We start from the raw sequence: 20,103 nt of genomic DNA, 5'->3' as shown, positions 1-20,103 counted from the left end.
TGACTTATACCGTATATTTATATCCAAGTGGCTTATACCTTATATCCATGTGACATACCTTCATTTACACATACCATATACTGTACTTATGCCCTCACTGACTTATACTTTATACCCATGTGACTTACACCCTCACTGACTTATTCTTAATGCCCATGTGACTTATACCCTCACTGACGTACACATTATACCCGTGTGACTTATACCCATACTGACATTCCTTATACTCATGTGACTTATACCTTCTCAGACACGTACCCTATACTTATACCATCACTGACTTATACCCTATACTTATACCCATGTGATTTATACCCTCACTGACACATACCATATACTTATACCCATTTGACTTATACCCTCACTGACACAGACCTTATACATATACCTATGTGACATACGCTCACTGACTTATACTCTATACTTATACCCATGTGACATACCCTGACTGACTTTTACCTATACTCATACCCGTGTGACTTGTACAATCCCTGACATACCTTATACCCAAGTACATACCCACACGAACACATATCCTATACTTATACCCCCACTGACTTATACCTTATACCCATGTGACTTATACCTCACCCTTCATAAACCTCCCTTATTCATAAATAATTTTAAGACTAGTAATATTCTCAGTGTACCTGATAATAGTGAAAAAAATTAATGTAGACGTATTTAAATAGAACTCGATGCTTGGGGTTCATTAGTTTTTTGTATATTAACTTTTTAAAAATTTCGTTTCGCTGACGTATTTTTTTTTTCTTTTTTTTTTGGTTTTGTGGTCAGCCGTATTGTTTATATTAATTTATTTTGGTAATTTATTTCTAGTATCGCTTCGTGGATTCACATTTTTTGTTTTCATTCGTTTTCTGTATATTATCATTGTTATTGTGGAGACGTGTGTTTTTGTTTACATCCGTTTTCTTTATGTCAGGGCTTTTCATCTGGCGACTCGCTGGCCAGACCCGACTCTTGAGTTGTTCTTGTTCGGCCCTTTGACCGACTCAGAAGAATGAAAACAAATAAACAAGCATAAAGCAGAAATTTTTGCGTTTTTATTTTCATTTGTGTGTCTAGCAGAAAATGTAAACACAAATAATATATGAGTTTCTCGTTTCTTTCTGTGTATAAGTGTTAGCATAGAGGGAAATAATACAGGTAAAATAATGTATGGCCTTTTTGGTAATCTGAGTTTCATAATTCTGCCCTACAGTTGAATTGCATTACTTTATATGATCATTTTATTATCTTTATTATCGGTTCACAGACTCGTATTTTTTTTTTTACACATTCGATTTTCCCGCGTCACAGACTCGATCTTTACGTCTGTTTTGTTATATTATCTTTTTTATTACATTTTCGCAGATACTGTTTATTTAAGAAATGATGCCAGGATTCCGGTGGCTTGAATGGTGTGTGGATGACTGCGTGACTCCCTTCTCACAGGACACGCGTTTATGCTAGTTTGCCATCTATTATGCTTTCTCTTCGTTTCTGGATCCTACCTCACCCTAGATTGGGATGATGATGATGATGATGGTTCTCCTTTTATTACTCTCTCTCTCTCTCTCTCTCTCTCTCTCTCTGGAGGATACCTAACACCATCTTTTTGGTTGGAATTAGGATTAGGATGATGATTGTAATTTGAATCTGTTTTTCTTCTCTGTCCCAGGTGATTGTGATAAATGAACTCCCTATCCCTCTATAAGGCTCGTCCAGGGTTAGCAGCAGTTTCGATGGAGAGGAGGGAAGGGATGTGGTATGGGAAGGGAGGGGACGAGGGCGAGGAGGTAGTTAGAGGGATAGTGAGGTGGGGAGGGCATAGAGGGGAAGAGAGAAGGAGGAAGAGGCGTAGGTAGAAGAGGAAAGGTTAAAGTTGAAACTAGGGAGAGTGGAGGGAAGAAAGGGAAGTTGAGATGATAGTGTGAGGGATGGGAGGAAGGGAGAGGATAGATGGAATGGTAAGAAGGAGGGTAATGGTAAAGAAAAGTGGGAGGGAAGAAAGGGAAGTTGAGAGGATAGTGTGAAGGATGGGAGGAGGAGAGAGGAAAGATGGAATGGTAAGGAGGAGGGTAATGGTGAAGAAAAGTGGGAGGAAAGAAAGGGAGGCTGAGAACAGTGTGTGAGGTATAGGGGGAAGAGAGAGGATAGATGGGATGGTTAGGAGATTGAAGGGAGGCGACTCATCCTGGCTTAAATGTAGTCCTTCATGCATCTCAAGCAGCCCACCAATACCTATAGACAAGCACAAGCATCGTCCCAAAGTTTGACGAATATATAGCGGAAAAATCGAATCATCTGAACCATACACTTGTAGAGATGGGGTTGTCATTGTCTTTCGCTGGTTGTAAAATTTCTTCAGACGGAACTGGGAAGATAGTGGTTTCTTTGACTGTAGGTTTCTGTCTTGGATTAATTTTGGTCTTTGTTCCATCCAAATCATCATTCATATTTTCTTATCAGCTTCCATCCTTCATGCCATCTAAGGCAGTCTTCCAACATGTAATTTCCCAGCTTTAAAATCGTCCAGTCCCTTTTCCCATCTTAATCTAACCTTTCGCCATTTACACAGTTGTTATATTTCCGTCAGCAATTACCCTTCTAGCAAAAACATTATATTATTACATCTCCATCAGTTACAGTTCTTTGCGCCATCCAGATCTGCCCTCCAGCATGTACTGTTGCAGGGTAGATCAGTTCCAGTCCCTCTTTCCATCCCTGTTAACTAGCCAGCGCATACTATTACATCCTCAACTGCAACACACCATGCCATTCACATCCACCATCCAGCGCTTGTGTTGTCATGGGTAAAGTGATGACCTCCATTTCCTTCCAGTTTTCTTCCCGCTTTTGCTCTTCCATTATTTCATTACAGTTCCTCCGCACTATACACTCCACATTGTCTTAGGTCATCTACAAACATTGTCATATTTTTTTTTGTAGTTTATTTTCAGCCCTTCATTTCATCCCAGTCTCCTTGCTAATATAGTCTTTAAACTGATTGACGACCTTCGCTGCTGTTTCATTCCTTCGCAGTCCAGTATTTGTCAGTTCCAGTCCCTCATTCAGTTCTATTTTAGCTTACAGTATATATTTCATTATAACCCCTTGTCAGTTTTCCCCGCCTGTCCACTGTTCAGTTTTCTAATTAAAGAAAATATAAGAATAAAAAGGAAAAGGGGACCCATTGCTGGAGAGTCTGCAACACTTGTCCGTTTCCAAGAAAATTAAGCAAAACGAAAGCCAAATTCAATACCCTTTCATTCTGAGATTCTTGGATACAGTGCAGTTAAAAGACCGGTCACAGACAGTGGAAGGACAGACTGAGGAAGACAGTTTCAGAGTTGACCAATTGCATGTATAAAAGCCTAAGAGTAGTCCATGCTTTCCTCCATCGTATACTGAGGTAACTGCAGTTCTGCATAGTTTTATTACGCAATCTTTATAATTAAATCCCTTCCATCCCAGTCTGCCATTAAGATTGTGTAGCCTGATCACTCCACTCATCGTAGATCACCAGGGGCCGTATTTATATAGAATTCTAACATTTTTACAAGATAAATAAGTGCCCATAACAGTAAACTATTATCACGGATCTTTTCGTTACTCGTATTTTGTCACCTTCTTATTTACTCATTTGTTGTGAAGTATTCGACTGAGGCTTGAGTAGTTATTTTTATTTTCCGACTCATAACTGCCCATTCCTTAGGCGCAGCAGTCCTCTAACGTGCCATACACCTTCACATGTCACCACTTCAGAACTAAGACCCACTAGCCATACTGAATACATGCTAGGGCTATGTCATTCAGGACTGGTGCATCGGTACAGTCGGGATGTGGAATATATGAACAGACAGTCTGACACACAACATAAAACTTAGAAGAATCATAAATACGACTTGAGCATAGGCGAGGTTATAACTACGACTCCAGAAATTCTATATATCTATCTACAGCCAGACGTATTAATCCCGTAAGGGGTGGCCACAAACAAATCGCCTCGTTGTCGCCGTATCCCCTGCCATTTCACTACCTTCCCCACAGCTTGCACCCCCTCTCATATACCTCACTACATTCCTCCATGCCATCCTCAGTCTCTCTCTCTCCTCCCCCTCCTCCACCTCACTCACATACTGTACACTCTCATAGTGGGTCTGTCATTCCATCCTCTCCACATGGCCAGAAATACAAGGTAAATAAAATAAACACACATGAGATACCCATTTTATTGCTAAGTCTTAAGAAACGCAGGGAGAGTAGCCTACACGGACTAGAGAATTGCTGGAACTCTTGACGCCTCCTCTTTTTGAACCAGGAAGCGCCAAGAAGACAGAAAAGAAAGAAGGAAAAAGTTAAGATTTGATAGAGCGAACATTTTTTATTGGCATTTTCTTTTTTTGATGGTTAGAGGAGACGGGTTATTACAATTTACAGGACTCAGAATTAACCCCTTCCGTACGATGCTGGATCAGATTTTTTTTTTAATGCTTCCAACTGGCGATTTTGTTCAATTTAGGAAGGACCCAGTGGTGAAGGGGACAAATTTGGATGTCTAACCCTCCCAGTTCGAAAATCCACCCCAGATCTGAATAAAATCGTCTTTTGATAAGAATATAACAATTAAAAAAAAGAGACGCCATCGTGATTAGGGCATTAATGGAAAAATGGGTCAGTGGGATTTTGAATTTTGAAGTACTAGAGCCAAAGGAAGTTTTAAGGCAGTGGGAGTATTAGATAAAATTTTGAATATTTTTTCAGTTTCCAGGTAAGGGGTTATGAAGAGATTATTAATAGACAAGTTTTATAGATTTAATGGGTAAGGGAGAACCAATTGGCCCTTTTTGGGACAGTAAGTTAAGGGGAAAATAGACAGGAATTGGACAGAGGAAGAAGTGCCCGCGAGGGGACAGACAAACAAGCATATACACTTTATTATTTTTTTTTTTTAGAACACCGTGATACACTTTGACTCCCTCTGCAAACAAAATGCCCAAGCAAAACATCGTCCATTTTGCCCTTCTGCCGGAAAAAATACACATCTAGTCCTTCACAAACATGGCAAGTAACAATATCCTCTCTACCTGGAGCTAAAACAGTTGCGATCCCGTAAAAGCTCTGACAAACCTTGCGCCACCGCGAAGGCTTCAGAGCGTGAGTGAGACTGAACCCGTTTTCTATGCGAGTCCTTTTTTTAACCTCCGCCCCACCTCCAAAGTCACCAATATTATTATGCTTAATGAGTATTATATTCCATTAATACTGACAACTGTAAAACTCCCTTACACATTAACTAACATTTTAAAAATTCTCGAGATGCTGCGGATTATGTAGAAGCTGAGGTTTGGTCGTGGTAGACTAATATTAAACAGTTGTGGCACTTTTCTTGTCAACACACTCCAGTTTCTGGCACTTTTCTCCTCGCGTCAACACACTCTAGTTTCCATGCACTTTTACCGTCACAGGTCGGTTAGTCTCCAAATCTTGCACAAAACACTGTCCATTTCCGAAAACAACGCCTGTGTGCTCTCCTATCTGTACAGATGCACTAAAATACAACAAACGGCACAATGACAGTTGGGCATCTTCATCCTCCTCTTGATAATATTAAAAAAAAAAAAAGTCAATGCATGAGAGATATGTGGGAAAACGGAGAGAATAAAGATGAACAACAGGAATATTCAAAAACTCCCTTCCCTTTCAATCATGATCGGGGAAAAGAGTGAAGAATTATGACAAGGCTTGACTGAGGCATAATCATTGTTACATCCCTCTTGTCACAATGGGAATAAAAACTGAGATTTATTACAAGGGATGACAAGGATACTCATAGATACATCCCTCACGTCAGAATAGGGAAAGACCGAAGAAATACAGGGAGGAATAATCAGTTACTTCCCTTTCATTAAAATGGGAATAAAAACAGAATTATTATTACAAGGTTTGACGGAGGAATATTCAAAGTTACTTCCCTTTCGTCAAAAATCAAACAAACCGGTGATCGTCCAGCCACTAAAAAAAACGCTATGTCACACAACCACCTTGACAGTAAACACGATCCGAATTGGCTGGGTATCACCACAAAAATGTCTTTCACTCTTTATCTTTAAGAGGTATATTCAGGAAGGAGAAATACAAAGGTAAGGAGAGGGAAAGGGAAGAGGAGAGGAAGTAGGAAATAGGAGAAGGGAGGATCTGGGGTAAAAAATAAGAGACAAATATGATAGACATGGGAGAGGAAGTGGAGGAGGAAAGGAGGAAGAAATGGATCTGGGAGAGGGGAAAAAAAAAAATCAGTGAAAGTCAGAAACATTATAGATCCTGAGTTTGGGTGGCCATGACGCTGATCTTACAAAAATTATGATCAAACTCGAACTGCCAATAGCGCGATCAGATCCAGCAACAGAAAAAAAAAATATATATAAATGCCTGAATCTTTTGTTTACATTTCTTAGTCGTCGTTTTCCCGCGCGAGGAGACGATTCGGCACCACGAAGGGGGCACTGGTGTATAAAAACATAGAATAATTAAATCCAAGCCACCATTCACAAAAACAGTTCTTGCTTCAAAAACTATAACAATGAGAGTACCGTATAATGAGAACTTTGTCTTGAGTTTGTGTTTCGTATAATATATATATTGTCTACGAACATTTTGAAAGATCCCTCATATCTATCGCGTATAAAATATCTACCACAGCTGAGTCACGAACAAGGTAATATAAATCTACCTATGTACAGTGCAAATAAACTTTCTTTTCCTCCCACAGGTAATATATATATTTATATAGAAGTATTATGTACAGATTTCTCTTCCTACCAACTCGTTTCCATAGACTCGTAATATGTATAACACTAATACTCATTGGGGAGAAACTTGTTCTCTCAGTAATAATAATAATAATAATAATAATAATAATAATGATAATAATAATAATAACAATAATAATAAAAATGTTAAGTTTCAAAGAGGTCAGCTATAATACACTATAATATAGTATGTTTTATACAGTTTACAATTCCAAAAAATGCATGATACTATCCAGTCCATGACTTTTTTTCCATTTTATATTTTTTTGGTTAACATGGCTTATCCTTAACAATAGATTAACATTTATAAAATAGTTCTCTATCGAGCAAGAAGAACGAAATAAGAACAAATAATAACACTCCTAGCGAACAAGTTCATTTGGGATTCACCACAGACACACACCCATCGTAACTCCTGTTCTGTTTTACGAGAACGAGATTTACAACGTCGTATGTCAGAGTTAAAAAAAAAGAAATGAGAACAGTGGTCGCTTGTTATAATCATGGGCGGTGAACAGAACACCCGGAGAACAGGGCGACCATGATCAAAAGAAAAAAAGAAATAAGTGATGGTTGTGATGACGAAGATGATGAATAACAATTTGTGATGATGTATTGGATGACTAGAGATTAAGAGAGAGAGAGGGAGAGAGAGCGTATAGCTACATTAATAAGAGGACTATGATTCTTGAAAAAAAAAAATATATAGCTGAGAAATATAGAAATATTTATGTATATCAGAGAGAGCGAGAGAGAGTTACAGAGAGACGAAAGAATGACTACGTGAGAGGAAAAGAAAACGGGGGACAGTACAGTATGCAGGAAAAATTTACTCTCTCTTCACCTAGGCTACCTCACGGAAAGAGAGTAGTCCTAGCTCTGTTAAAGGTAGCTCATCACTAGATTGGACACCACAAAAAAATAAATAAATAAATAAATAATCCAGTAGCTTCAAGTCCTAACAAATGAGAAATCCGTCGAAGCTCTTATATAATACTTTAAAGAAAGAAAAAAAAAAAAAGTTTCCATTTCGAGGGAGACTAAAAAAAATATATATATATATATATATATAAGAAAATGCTAAGGAAATCGTGTTTTTATCTTTCAAGCTAAACTAAAAAAAAAAAGAAAAAAAATCTACAGGGGGACTAAAATAATCAGGAAAAGAATTCGTGTCTTCGTATTTCGGGGGAAACTTAAAAAACATAATTGAAGTTTGAGTTAACGTTTCAGGAAAAAAAAAAGAGTAAAAGAAAACGTGGCTACCTTTTGTGGGATACTAAATGAAACTTAAAATGACTAGAGTACAGACCCTTCCTCTTAACTACATAACGTTCATGAGTACTACTACTAATAATACAGTTCACTACACTGTCACGAAGTCGGAAGGCACTCATATGAATGGCATGTTCTAGTACCGAGTTAAATATCTATCTCTATGTATATATATAACTTCTCTCTTGTGTATATATATTTTCTTAGTATTTTGATTCTAGTATCCATTATGCAAATGTAGGAAAGTGTGTGGCCTCTTCTGAATACCTAGGTTGTTGTACTCACTTCAAAATGACTCATGACTAGAATACGCTGAGGGATACTGGGGGCAGGGCCAGGGATGTGGGGTAAGGTGTGAGGGATGAGGGTGAATATAAGATAGTCAGGGATGAGGGATGAAGGTGAATATAAGATGGTCAGGGATGAGGGTGAATGGGTGAGGGTGAAGCGTGCATGAAAAGATGGGTTTGAGTAAGAACTGTGTGGATGAGGATGAGGGTGAGAGACATGAGAGTGAAGGATGAGGGTGAGTAAAAGATGGCTTAAACATTTGTGTATCAGGTGAGCTTGGATGGGGATGGGGATGAGAGGGGTGGATGAGGGATTGGTGTGGGTGAGAGGGTAAGGGGTAGGGTTGTGGAAGGGGGTGAGAGGTACATAAGAAATCAGAGTGGGATGTAGTGTGTGAATGAGGAGGTGAGGTGAGGGTAAAACGATGAGGAGTGAGAATGGGGATGAAGGGTTAATTCGAGAACGGTGTATCGGTGGGGGAGGTGGGTGTGTGAGAGCCGTGGGAGTGATTTTGGTGACGGGCAGCTGAGGGAGATGTGGGTGACTGTGGTGGTGCTTGTGGTAGGGGGATGGATGATTGTGATGGTGGATGTGGTGGTCAGAAATGTGGTAGAGGCTAAAGCAGTGGTTGTGGTGGAGGGCGAATGACTGTGGTGCTTTAATGATGGTGGAAGGGTGGATTGATGATTAACGACTGCGGTGGAGGAATGATGTTTGTGGTGGTGATGTGGCAGAGGATGGATGGATGATTTTTGATAACTGCGGTAGGGAGTGATTGATCTTTAGTGATTGTTGTGGTCGGAAGCTGGATAGATGATTGTGGTAAATGTGGTGTGTGATTTGGTGGTAATGGTGTGGAGGGAAGATAAGTTGGTGGATAATATAGCAGGGAGAGAGAGTGATGGTGATAGTGGCAGACTGCATAACTCAATAGATGATGATGGTGATGATGATAATAACGACGATGATGATGATGGTGGAGTAGTGGTGAGGGAGGTGGGGGTGAAGGATGACTGAGTGAGTGATAATGGTGATGATGATGGTGATAGTGATGGAATTGTTGGCGATGTGAGGGAGGATGGCTGTGAGTGGGGGTGAGGATGAGGGAGGTGAGGGGGGTTTTCTGGTAGCAGCCTAACATTAAAGCCACCACTGATAACACGAACGAAAAATAAATTACGTACTAAATCAAAAGGAAAACTTAAAGGAATAAGGAATGAGGGGGGAGGGGAGTGAGGGAGGAGTGAAAGGCAGGGAGGGGGAAGGGGTGGGAGAGAGGGTGTGGGTAGGTAGTGGTACATGGAGTGGGTAAATGGGTATGGGTGTTGGTGGGGTAGTTTTGAGTAAGTAAGGGTGTGGGGTACGTGAGTGTTATTGGAAAGGGCAGGATTGTGGGGAGGGGTTATTATTGGGGTGGGGGTGGGGGTAGGGGGAGGGGTATTTTGGGCTGGGTGGGGGTTGTTAGGGTTCGTGTGGGGGGTTGGTGTAGGGGTAAGGGGGGGCAGCACCTCTCAGTCTCAGCACTAGAGTTTGTGCAATACGAGTGAAGGTTTGGCAGCGTTTGTGTGAGCACTGCGGTCCTCACTGTCCCCGCCTGTGATGTTGCCTACACACACCACGCTACCACACTCACCACAACCACACACCTCAGTACCACACCCACCGCTACAACACACCACAGTGCTACACGCCACACACTACCATACACCACACTACTACACTGACCACACACCTCACTACTACAGTGCCACTCTACCACACACCACACTCCTACACGCCACACATTGCCACACATCTCACTACCACACCACCACACGCCACACACTGGGCACTGTGGCTGTAGTGTGCTGTGGTGTGGTGATGGTGGATGTGGTTGTGTGGTTGGTGTGGTGGGCATGGAAGTAAGGGTATGATGGTGTGAGGCGTGAATGTAGTAGGTGTTAAGTGCAGGTAGTGTGGATGTGAGTGTGTGGGTGAAGTGTGGGTGGCTATAAGGCAGTGTGGGTATGTGGGTACGGTGTGGCAGGTATCAGTAGTGTGGATGTGGCAGGTTTTGACAGTTGGTGGTTTGGTCGTGGGTGTGGGTGTGGCAGTGTGGGTATGGGTTTTGTGGGTATGGGTGGTATTGGTGTGGGTGTGGCAGTGTGGGTATGGGTTTTGTGGGTATGGGTGGTATTGGTGTGGGTGTGGCGGGGTGTGTGTGGGTGAGGGCGGGCTGGGGGTGTGTGGGTCGGTGCATCGGTCCCACAACACGTGATGAGCCTGGTCTGACCCGCCTCACTGCAACAACAACAAACTACAAATGATGGCAGGAGTTTTCTCCCGTTTAGTGCGACTTCGCCCCGAGAGAGGGCACATATCCGTAGGCCTCCAGGGTGGACATGAGCACGTAGAACACCCACAGGAAGACGAGGAAGATGGAGGTGAGGATCTTGGGCACCTTAGGACCTCCCAGCTCCCCGCCAATCTTGGGGTGGCGCCGTAACATCATAATGCCAATACCCACCACGGCCTCGACACAGAACAGCGTCACGGAGAAGGCCAGGCTGCGGATAGAGGGACAGGGGTGAGGGTCTGTTCTGCCTACTCACTTTGTTATAGTCTGTTCTTACTCCAGCTTCTGATATTCTCTTCTCTCTGTTCTCCGTGTTCAGTCTGTTATATGAGTAATTCTTCTTTCTCTCTCCTCTGTCCAGTTTGTTATATACTGTTCTCTGTGTCCTTTCTTCATTGTGTTGTACCCCTTTGTCTCTGTTCCCTGTTCAGTCTGTTATATTCCGTTCTCTCTTCATTTTGTTATACCCCCTTCCCTCTGTTCCCTGTTCAGTTTGTTATACTCTGTTCTCTCTCCAGTCAGCATTCACAGTTATTTTCTCTATCATTAAATCCACATCCACCTCTCCTGTTTCTGTATCTAGTCCTTATAATCGTCTGTAACATCTCTTTCTCTGTCAAGGTATTTGTGTCTTGTTCCCGATTTCCATTTTTCATCCTAGCGTCCATATCTGTCTCTCTTCTGGTTGACTTACAATGAGTATCTCTCTCTCTCTCTCTCTCTCTCTCTCAAAATTTTCACACCTTTCGCACACTAAATTTTCCATGTTGCACTCTCCGTTCCTCTCTCTCTCTCTCTCTCTCTCTCTCTCTCTCTCTCTCTCTCTCACTTACTTTCCGGGGGCCACTTTGAAGACATGGCCATTGACCTGATGATACACGGCCGCCATGGTCCACGCGATACCGATGCCCAGGAAGACGTTGACGGCGTTGGAGCCCGTCACGTTGCCCACAGAGGCGTCGGCGTAAGGGTCCTGTTGCGCGGCCACTTTGGAAGCGAAGGTGTCTGGTAGGGAGAAGTTGGGAGTCAGCTGGGGCGAAGTGGAGTGAGTTTGGGTGAATTGGAGTGAGATTGGGTGAGTTGGAGTGAGATTGGGTGAGTTGGAGTGAGACTGGGTGAATTGGAATGAGGCTGGGTGAGTTGGAGTGAGACTGAGTGAGTCTAAGTGAGACTGGGTGAGTTGGAGTGAGATTGGGTGACTTGGAATGAGATTTGGGTGAGTTGGAGTGAGATTGGGTAGTTTGGGTGAATTAGAGTGAGGTTGGGTGAGTCTGAGTTAGCCTGGGTAATTTCTGAAGGTTAGTACTTATACAACAATAGAAGATGACTAACAGGAATCCGGGGAGTTTGAAGTTAGTTTAGGTGAACTGGTGTGGGATTTGGTGATTTTTGAAAGTCTGACTGAGCATGGGGAAGTAAAAGAATGAACGACGAAAGGAATAAAAGGAAGGATGAGGGAAATGGAAGGAATGATGATAATGAGGATGACTATGTTTGGAGAAGTAAAAGAATGAACGATGAAAGGAATGAAAACTATGCAGTGTGATAAGACAACAATTTCCCTTATCATTTAAAGATACTAGATAAGCAAACATGTAATAATTGATAAGATTAATGATTACCGGATAAGCAGTAGAGAGTGACTGATGTAATTAACTCTTGATTACCCCTGAATCTGTCATCTCATTAGCAGGTGATTAAAGACAAATTAACCATACTCCTTTTACTTTTACTTGGACCAAAAATTGGCATCTCTCCTTCCTCAGTGATCAGGTGTGTTACTAGACTGGCACTTGAATATTATGCTAGTCATGAAGAAGTGCTATGGAGAGGATGTAAAGCCGTAACATTTTTTTAATAGAGCTACGTGAAAGAAGCTGCAAAAGGACGAAAATCTAGGCCAAGTTTAGGGGAAAGGAGTGTAGAAATGACGCTATTAGAGACATTTTAACTGGTAATGACTCTATTAATGACAACATAACTAATACTGACTTGATCATAAACACTAACAAATTATGATGACAATTTAGTACAGAGTAAATAGCAGCAGAACGACATTAAGAGCAAAATAACTACTAATGACGGTAGTTAAAGCTCCCTAGTCCGACCATTAGCAAGGTGATTAGAGAACAATGATAATAACTAAGAATAAGTCGCCATAAAACAGTTGCTAAGTTATAGTGAGGTAGTTATAATTTCTTGAATGGGGTGATATTTTTATTGTTAATTTGTTTGATACCTCACGACGGTTTTAGTCAATCTGAGGGGAGACTTTTTCGAATTGGGGAGAGAGAGAGAGAGAGAGAGAGAGGAAATCACTAACCCCTCCACATCCCTGGGTTCTCCTAGACTGAACTAAATCGTCCTTGGAAAGCCAGAATATATAAATAAATAAATAATAAATAAATAAAAGTCAATCTATGCTCCATCTGGATTAACAAGGCAATGGGGAAGTTTTAATATATATATATATATATATATATATATATATATATATATATATATATATATATATATATATATATATATATATAAAACGTACAATAATAAAAAATAGATATAGATACATTTAACAGCTTTACCCCTTGACTCTGTTTTTTTTTCTCTCTGTCTCTCTTCTTTTTCTTTCTTTTTTTTCTATTTTCAGACGATTTTGTCCAGGGTAGGAAAAAGCCTGTGTGTTGAAGGAGTTAATGGAGACTATATTTAATCATTCAGTCTCTCCAGTTTCGAAAAAAAAAAAAAAACATTCAGATCAAGATAAAATAGTCTAGAGATAACAACAACAACAACAATAATAATAATAATGATAATAATAATAATGAAAGAGCGACGTGGGACCGAAAGGGTTAATATTAGAGTACATACCGTTTTCTTTTCACCATCCCTGTAACAAAAAAATGGCACGTGAAGCATTTTTAAGTTAGTTTACCCTAGTGTTGTTAGTTTGGCATTGCAGCGTTCAATTGTGCAACTGCAAGGGAAGGGAAACGAGCATGCACCAGGAGGAGACAGAGGAGGAAGAGAAAGAGGGACAGGGGGGGAAGAGAAGGAGGAGGAGAAGAAGGAGAGGGAGGAGGAAAGGGAAAGTGAAAGAAAGTATGAGTGTGAGTAGGGGAAATGGAGATATAATAGATGGGAAAAGGAGAAGTAGGAGGGAGAAGGAGGCAAAATGGAAGGAGGTAGAGAAAAAGAAGGTGAAGGAGGAAGAAAGAGAGAGGAAGGAAGAACGAAGGAATGGTGAAAGAGGAAGGAGAAGGAACGAAGGTGGGGGAAGTGTGGGAGGAAGGAGTACGGGGAAGAAATAGGGATGTGGAAGGAAGAAGGAAGAATATGGGACAAAGTGGAAGGAGAAGGATGTGGAGGAAGAGGAAGAAGAGAAGGAGGTGGAGGAAGAAGAAGAGAAGGAGGTGCAGGAAGAGGAAGAAGAGAAGGAGGTGGAGGAAGAAGAAGAGAAGGAGGTGTAGGAAGAGGAAGAAGAGAAGGAGGTGCAGGAAGAGGAAGAAGAGAAGGAGGTGGAGGAAGAGGAAGAAGAGAAGGGGGTGGGGGAAGAGGAAAATGGAAGAAAAGGTGAAAGAAGAACGAAAAGGTGGAAGGAAGAAGGGCAGGAAGACGAGGAGGATAGGAAAAAGAAGGAGAGGAGATAGAATACGTAAAAGATAAAGTTTGAAAATAAAGGAATACAAATATTAATGAAAGAGAGAGAGAGAGAGAGAGAAGAGGATATGTAAAGATAGTAGGTTCAAATCGTAAAGAAAAAATATAAAGTATGGAAGAGAAGGATGAAAGGAAGGATTGAGAAAAGGATAACCGAAACATAGAGGAAATACGGGAGTGAGAAGACAGGAACGAGAAGTAAAGAGAGAGACGAAGGAAGACAAAAAGAGAAAGATGGACGAGTAGACAGTGAGTAAAAGAACGCACTGGAAAACAAGGAAAGATGTAAGGCGAAGAGAAATGAAATGGGAGCAAAAGTAGAAAAAACAAGTAAGATAAGGCGAGAGGCAAGGCGAAGGACGGCCACTGCGAAGACGAACACCAATATTCATTTCCACACACACCTGCCACACTAACTTAACATAACATAACCTGGCCTAAACAAATGTATCCACAGCTAACTTGAGCTAACCCAATCCAACCCAACTCAACTCAATCTAAACTAACCTAAAGCAACCCAACCTAACCCCAATTTAATGTAACTCAACCCAGCCTAACCTTCTAAACTTAACCTAGCCTGACCTAGTATAACCCAGTTCAATCTAGCATAACCTAACCTAATCATTCCTAACGTAACAACACCTGACCTGACCTGTTGTGAGCTGACCTAATTCTGACCCAAGCCTACCGAACCTAACCTGACCTACCCCCACATTCCTGACACACTAACCTAACCTAACTTCACCCCACCTAACTACACCCAACCCAACTTAACCACACCTAACTCAACTGTGTCTAACCTAACCCAACTTCACCCAACTTAAACACAACTATCCAAACTAATATAATTTCATCCAACCTAATCTAACCTAACCTAACCTAACCTAACCTAATTTAACCTAACCACACCCAACCCAGCCTAATTTAACCTAACCACACCCAACCCAGCCTAATCTAACCTAACCACACCCAACCCAACCTAATTTAACCTAACCACACCCAACCCAGCCTAATCTAACCTAACCACACCCAACCCAGCCTAATCTAACCTAACCACACCCAACCCAACCTAATCTAACCTAACCACACCCAACCCAACCTAATCTAACCCAACCACACCCAATGCAACCTAATCTAACCTAACCCCGCCCAACCCAGCCTAATTTGACCTAACCCCGCCTCCCCACACACCTGGTACACTGGTTCCGAGGGCCACAATGGATATGGCCGTGACCGAGTCCTTGAGATTGATGGTGCACCCGAACTGACTGGCCACGTCGCCGATGAGGGCCGTCAGGAAGCCTATGCCCACGATCGATACCACGAAACACGACCACCCGCCGTGTCTGTCTGTTTGGGGCACCAGGGCGGGACACGGCACTTAGCGGATGGCACTATATGGCGTACAGGTCAGCCGGGGTAGCATGGTATTGAGGGGGTGGCACTCTGGGTATTTAAAGGGAAGGGTAGGATGGCACTCTGGGTATTTAAAGGGAAGGGTAGGATGGCACTCTGGGTATTTAAAGAGTAGGGTACGGTGGCACTCTGAGTGTTTAAAGGGATGGGCAGGATGGCACTCGGGTGTTTAAAGGGAAGAGTAGGATGGCACTCTGGGTATTTAAAGGGAAGGGTAGGATGGCACTCGGTATTTAAAAGGAAGGGTAGGATGGCACTGTAGGTATTTAAAGAGAACGGTAGGATGGCACTGTAGGTATTTAAAGAGAGGGGTAGGGTGGCACTCTGAGTACTTTAAAGGGAAGGGTAGGGTGGCACACGTTACGAGTAAAAGAGAAATGTAATTAGTAATACAGGAGAGCAGTAATTAGCGATGGTTAGCAGTACAACAGAGCAGTAATTAGTAATCGGTAGTAAGCTGTAAATAGGATGGTTAGGATTAGTTGACGAGGGTAAATTGTCGCTGTGCGTAGATGCAGCGGAAAGCTTGTGGAGGTGGTTAATGTTGTGTTGGACCATATTCTCATCTTAGGAGGCTCACTGGCATCTCTTAATTGACAATAGATGTTTTTCACTTTACACATTATCTTCTCACTTTTTTTTCTTTTGTGTCACGTAACTTGCGTGGATAACATACGGCACAAGGGAATATAAAACGACCTGAGATGATGCTGGCACAGTCTGTAGGCCATGACAAGACCCGCTCTGGCAATTTGTACTTTGATGAATAGCCAGCCGGCCTTGGTTTATGGATGGTTACCACTCAGGGGCATGGCAGGACAAAAATGGCGTCAGACTTTGAAGTAAACTGACCAGAGAATATTCATGTATTAAGAATGGCTACTGTGATGTTTCTGAACCTGGAAAAAGTCTGATTATGCAGAAACGATACACTACGTCAGCATAGCCTATCAGATCTCGAAAGTGTTAATATTCTTTTGTTATTCACTAGGATGATGCTTTTATTTCCACGTAATTTTTTTCAAACAACATAAACTAAATCCTAACGTGCCATAATACACCTTGATGATCTATATATTTCTTGATCAGATGAACGGGAATATTTTTGCGTATTATTTACAGGATTTTACCAGTTCAGCACAAGCTATGCGATGGAGCCTCCTATGTGCTTGAGAGTATAGCCCGTGAAAGCCAAATTATTGTGCCTACTCCACCATTCTGAGCTTCACCATAGTTTTTCGCCTTTTTTTAGTGTCCCCCTCCCCTAGATACTCACTGCTAGAACGATGCTAAGAGGAAGAGCACCGAGAGGAATGAAGTATGTGAAGAGTTGATATAAGAGGCTTGGGCATCTGCTGACGAGAAAACTGTTTTTTTCTCTTGTAACTTGAAGATTTATTTTTTGTAGCAAGAGGAGGTGTGGAAGGCATCTGCACTCCCCTTTCTTTGTCCTTCCTATAAAACAAATCTTAGTTGCGGTGAAGAATTGGTTGTAAGTTTGTTTATGCATCACCTTCGAGGCCATTTTGAACCGAAGCCATCTTGAACGTAAATGCACAGCGAACGCCTACTGTGTGTTCCGAAGCGCTTGCGTTCCGATTAGAAGCCCAAATTAAGGGCCTGTGTTCCCAAGTCAGTACATTAAGGGCTTCTATCCCAAAACCAGCAAATTGAGCACCTATGTTCGAATGCCAGTTAATTGAGCGCTTATGTTCCGAAGCCAGTATATTAAGTGTCTGTGTTCGAATCCCAGTAAAACGCTTATGGTTCGAAGCTAGAAAATGAAGCGCTTAAGTTCCAGAGTCAGTAAATTAAGCACCCATGTTCCGAAGCGAGTAAACTGAGTGCTTGTGTTCCAGAGCCAGTAAATTGAGCGCTGATTTTCCGAATCCAGTAAATTAATCGCTTATGTTCCGAACCCTGTAAGTTGAGCACCTGAGCACCTGTGTTCGAATGTCAGTTACGCGTTTATTCCAGTTCCAGAAAATCAGATATCAATGTTCCGATTCCCATGAGGATCCAGAAAATGAAGAAGACTGGGAAATTGATGATATACTGCAGCTACGAGGTGAAGAAAGGGAGGAAAAGGGGGTGAAACATTGCAGCAACGAGATCAGGAAAAGTGGGAAGAGAAGGCATACAGCAGTGAGGAGAGGAAGAAAATATGAGAGGAGGAGGAGGAAGAAGAAGAAAAAGAATTAACGGGGGAACTGAAGAAATTGGAGGGAAAGTAGTGACACATTGCTGCGACGTGTTGAGGGAGAGGAATGGAATAGATAATACACACCAATTTCGAAATGAAGATGAAAGGGGAAGGAAAGTGACGGTACACTGATGCGACGAGATGAAGGATAGGGATGAAAGAGATGATACATATTAGCGAAGAAATGAAGAGATGAAAAAGGATGTGGAGGGAGAGTGATGATCCATTGCAGCGACGAGGCGAGGAGAAGAGGTGAGAGTATACCAGGATATTGATAGGAATACCAGAACTACGAGTGAATATACCACTAAATATATACAAAAATACCAGCCTACATACCTGTCTGAATTACAGCCTGCGTACGTGAGACTACAGAAATACCAACGATAATACCAGGGAAGATAGTAGTCTAAATACTGTTCGTTATACCGGAATACCAGCAGCACCAAAGATAGAACATAATACCAGCTATACCACTCCCTAAACAAACTTCCCACTCCAATTACACCATTTCTGCGCCAAGGATACCACTACACCACCAGTATTAGTCTCATTACTTCCTATACCAGCTACACCAGTTAATGTATCAGACAAAATACCAGTCTAAATACGAATCAGTGTACGAAAATACAAACAATACTACAGAATTCCACCTACACCGAAATACCAGATGCACCAACTAATACTACGCAACACCAGCTACACCAAAGCACCAGATCCACCAATAATACCACATAATACCAGCTACACCAAAGCACTAGATCCACCAGTAATACCGGATAATACCAGGAGCCGCGGCAATACCTGGCATGGAGGTACCCAAAGCGACGATGGTGGTGGCGGTAACAGAGTCCTTGAGGAAAATGGTACAGCCCAGGTGATTGGCAATGTCCCCGATCACCGCCGTCAGCACCCCGATCCACGAGATGGCCACGACGAAGCAAGGGTACCCGCCCCCCACCTCTTGAGTGGTAGCGATTGGTAGGAACAGAGGGAGAGTGAATTGGTAGAAACAGAGAGGATGTGAGTGTGGATTGGTGGGAGCAGAGAGAGAGAGTGGGAGAATGGATTGGTAGGAACACAGAGGGAGTGGGAGAGTGGATTGGTAGGAACACAGAGGGAGTGGGAGAGTGGATTGGTAGGAACACAGAGGGAGTGGGAGTGTGGATTGGTAGGAACACAGAGGGAGTGGGAGTGTGGATTGGTGGGAACACAGAGAGAGAGTGGGAGTGTGGATCAGCAGGAACACAGAGAGAGTGGGAGTGTGGATTGGTAGGAACACAGAGTGGCTGTGTGGATCGGTAGGAGTAGAAATATAGGGGTAAAAAAATAAAAGTGGTGGTAGGGATTGGTAGGAACAGAGAGAGAGAGAGAGAGAGAGAGAGAAAGAGGTATTCGTTTAGTGGGCATGTTATCGCACACTTCAAGAAAATCAGCAAAGTAAACACACGTGCTGTTAGTAATGACACACTAATAAGCACCTTAAACACACACACACACACACACACACACACACACACACACACACACACACAAGCTGTTAATGGTGGCACACGCGCACACAAAAACTATCAACTGCAGCACCCAGAAGAAACACACACACACACACACACACACACACACACACACACACACACACACACACACACACACACACACATATACACACACACACACACACACACACACACACACACACACACACACACACACACACCACGCGCGCGCGCGCGCGCGCAAGCTGTTAAAAGGAAAACACACACAGTAGCCACGCGTAAAGCAAAATCATTAAGCACACACACACACACTTACAATAACAAGCTCTAAAATGCAACACACAACACCGCACGATAATCACACAGACACAACAAGGCAAAAGCACACACGCGCACGCAAACACACGCAAGCACACAAAACCGTCACTTAGTTGCGACACAGATACAGCCCAAAAGCAGACGTCAGACCCCTTTCCCTCCACACAAAAGCAGAAAGCAGAGGGAAAGAGACAAACCCATGCAGACCAGCACGAGAAAACCCACAGTCCCACAAACACAGAAAGCAGCAGGACAAATAAAGCAGAGAAAAAGCAGAAGGGGAAAAATTAAGCAGAA

The 20,103-nt window shown here is 42.4% G+C and overlaps 1 protein-coding gene across 3 annotated transcripts in view; it reads right to left on the bottom strand.

Annotated features, from left to right (window-relative positions):
* Positions 1 to 9,755: 9,755 nt before the first annotated feature.
* Positions 9,756 to 20,103, bottom strand: part of LOC145410059 (sodium/calcium exchanger 1-like) — a 238,962-nt gene continuing 228,614 nt past the window's right edge. For all 3 annotated transcript variants that reach the window (XM_080280273.1, XM_080280274.1, XM_080280275.1), the window contains 3 exons: positions 18,797 to 18,955; positions 11,550 to 11,721; positions 9,756 to 10,927 (listed from right to left, as the gene is read on the bottom strand). In XM_080280273.1, the coding sequence (XP_080136399.1) occupies positions 10,708 to 10,927; positions 11,550 to 11,721; positions 18,797 to 18,955 (551 nt within the window). In that variant the 3' untranslated portion in view covers positions 9,756 to 10,707. The remainder of the gene's footprint in view (positions 10,928 to 11,549; positions 11,722 to 18,796; positions 18,956 to 20,103) is intronic.

Source organism: Coenobita brevimanus, chromosome 84 (assembly GCF_032717465.1).
Source record: "Coenobita brevimanus isolate Jiangsu-jjx chromosome 84, ASM3271746v2, whole genome shotgun sequence".
Lineage (NCBI taxonomy): Eukaryota > Metazoa > Arthropoda > Malacostraca > Decapoda > Coenobitidae > Coenobita > Coenobita brevimanus.
The sequence above is the reverse complement of the archived record's forward strand: the minus strand, read 5'-3'. Positions and strand labels throughout refer to the sequence as shown.